This window comes from Juglans regia, chromosome 2, assembly GCF_001411555.2.
Source record: "Juglans regia cultivar Chandler chromosome 2, Walnut 2.0, whole genome shotgun sequence".
Classification (NCBI taxonomy): Eukaryota; Viridiplantae; Streptophyta; class Magnoliopsida; order Fagales; family Juglandaceae; genus Juglans; species Juglans regia.
The window spans coordinates 27,316,800-27,319,140 of record NC_049902.1 but is presented as its reverse complement, the minus strand read 5'-3'; the positions used below and the strand labels follow the sequence as shown (position 1 = coordinate 27,319,140).

At 46.0% G+C, this 2,341-nt stretch overlaps 1 protein-coding gene across 1 annotated transcript; it reads left to right on the top strand.

The window, feature by feature from the left end:
- Positions 1-233: 233 nt before the first annotated feature.
- LOC109001090 (F-box/kelch-repeat protein SKIP25-like) lies at positions 234-1,840 on the top strand. Its single transcript, XM_018978225.2, has one exon. The coding sequence runs from the start codon at positions 499-501 to the stop codon at positions 1,741-1,743; it is 1,245 nt and encodes a 414-aa protein (XP_018833770.2). The 5' UTR covers positions 234-498; the 3' UTR covers positions 1,744-1,840.
- The last annotated feature ends 501 nt before the right edge of the window (positions 1,841-2,341 follow it).

Sequence of the window (2,341 nt, the reverse complement as noted above, 5' to 3'; positions counted from 1 at the left end):
TCAGCCAATTCAGCGGTTTGAACTAGATTGGAACCGACACCGAATCGGCCAATATCGATTTTCTCTATTTTCTGCCGCATACCGACCGGTTCTCCACCTGTTTTGGCCGGTTCTGAACTCCGACGACCAGTCTTAGTCGGTCTAGGTCAATTTCTCTATTTTTTGTACAGTCCTAATATATATATATATATATATATATATATATATATATATATATATTGAAAGTTGAATATGATACAAAATATGTAGATGTTTTCACTCCATTTATGGCTATCGCTGAGTTGTTGGAATTTTATACAATCAACTCTAATATTCCGGAATCCGCCTCAAGATCAGAAGAAACAGAACCCCGCCAAATGCATTAATTCAGCTTTTTCGCTAGGGCTGGCTGGTCTCCTTTAATAATATTCCATTCCATATATATAGTCCAAGCTGCCTCCAAGAGCTAGCTAGCGACCCCCACCGCTCACCCCCTAGCCTAGCCTTAGCCCCCCTCCAATGGCCAACTCCATAACCAGCAGTCCAACCGCTACTACCACTCCCACCGATCACGCCTCCCCATTCCCGACCACCAAACTCCCGAAACTGTCCAGTCTCCATCACCTTGATCAGCCTCTTTTACCGGGACTTCCCGACCATATTGCCCAGCTCTGCCTCTCCCTCGTCCACCCTTCCTCTCTCTACTCTGTCTGCCGTTCATGGCGTCGCCTTATCTATTCACCTTCCTTCCCTCCTTACCTCTCTTTGTACGCGCTTTTATCGTCGTCTTCCTCTTCCTCGCAATCTGCTCAAAGTCAATCGGATGCCGTCGACTTCTTCACCTTCGATCCGATTTCATCGAGTTGGCATCTCCTTCCACCGCCACCACCTGACCCACCGCTCCGCGTTCTCCTTCACCACCCATCTTTCATATCCCGCAACCTTCCTATTCAGTCAGTCTCCGTCTCTGGCAACCTTATCCTTCTCGCTGCCACAACGCATAATTTTTTACCGGCCCTCTCTCACCCTCTCATCTTCAGCCCACTCTCCACAGCATGGGCGCTTGGCCCACCACTCGCCACACCACGCCGCTGGTGCGCAGCAGGCGCAGTGCAGGGTGTGGTTTATGTGGCCAGCGGGATGGGATCCCACTTCTTTACCGATACAGCTCGGTCGGTGGAGAAGTGGGACCTGCACTTACAAGATAAAAACGACGGGAAACCCCGCAATTTCGGGTGGATGTGGGAAAGAAAGAGCGGGCTTAAAGATGGGAGATTCAGCAGAGAAGCAATAGATGCGATAGGGTGGAGAGGAAAGCTTTGTATGGTGAACGTGAGAGGCGATGCTGCAAAAGAAGGGGCAGTTTACGATGTGGAAAAGGACGCTTGGGAGGAGATGCCAGAAGGCATGCTAGCCGGATGGAGAGGACCAGTGGCAGCCATGGATGAGGAGGTGATGTACGCTTTGGATGAGGCCAAAGGTGCTCTAAGAAAGTACGTCCCAGAGAGGGATGCGTGGGACAACATATTGGAGTCCGAGAGGCTGAGAGGTGCGCAGCAGATGGCCGCTGGAGCTGGGCGAGTGTGCGTCGTTTGCCGTGGTGGTGCTAGGATTGTGGTAGTGGATGTTGTGGCATCGCTTCGAAGATCTTGGGTGGTGGATGTGCCGGCGGGACTCGAAGCGGTGGCGGTTCATATCTTGCCGAGGATGAACCGGCTCGGCTTTGGTTTTCCAATGCTAGAAGATTCTACGTCCTCGGAATGATATTTTTTTTTTTTCTTGGGGTGAATTTTGGACGAACCAGGTCCACAAGATGTTTTATTGATATATATTAAATCTTTACGCTGAATTTTTCCGACCATGGAACGCTGAAAGTGAAAATTTGTCCGTTTCTTCGACAACATATACAATACCATAAATCTTTACAAGATGTTTTATTGATATTATATTAAGATTTAAGGATATGGACTCTAACTCCGCTCTGTTTGATTGATCGGTATTAGAATAGAGTCAAGAGTTTTTTTTGTCCTATTTTCTTGCATTCTCGCACTTAATTTCTCAACACCCGAATAAATATTAAAACAATTTAATCCTACTAAAAAACACATAATTCCATCAATTTCAAGTACAACAATAGATTCACGAAAATAATTAAGATGAGAAAATGGAGATAAGGGTATTATTACTTACTTACAAGTTACAACTACTGATCTCTCTCTCTTTGTTGTTTAATTAATTCGATCATTTGAATCTTTGATGATAATCTTCACTTTTTCAATCCTCCGAGTTTTTATGAGAAGTTGAGATGGTGCACCACATGCCTGTAGACAACAACAAGATCAGCAGAAATCAAAAATCAGAA

What these genes read in the sequence shown, in the direction of transcription:
- LOC109001090 (XM_018978225.2), top strand. Translation starts at nt 499, where the DNA reads ATGGCCAACTCCATAACCAGCAGTCCAACCGCTACTACCACTCCCACC.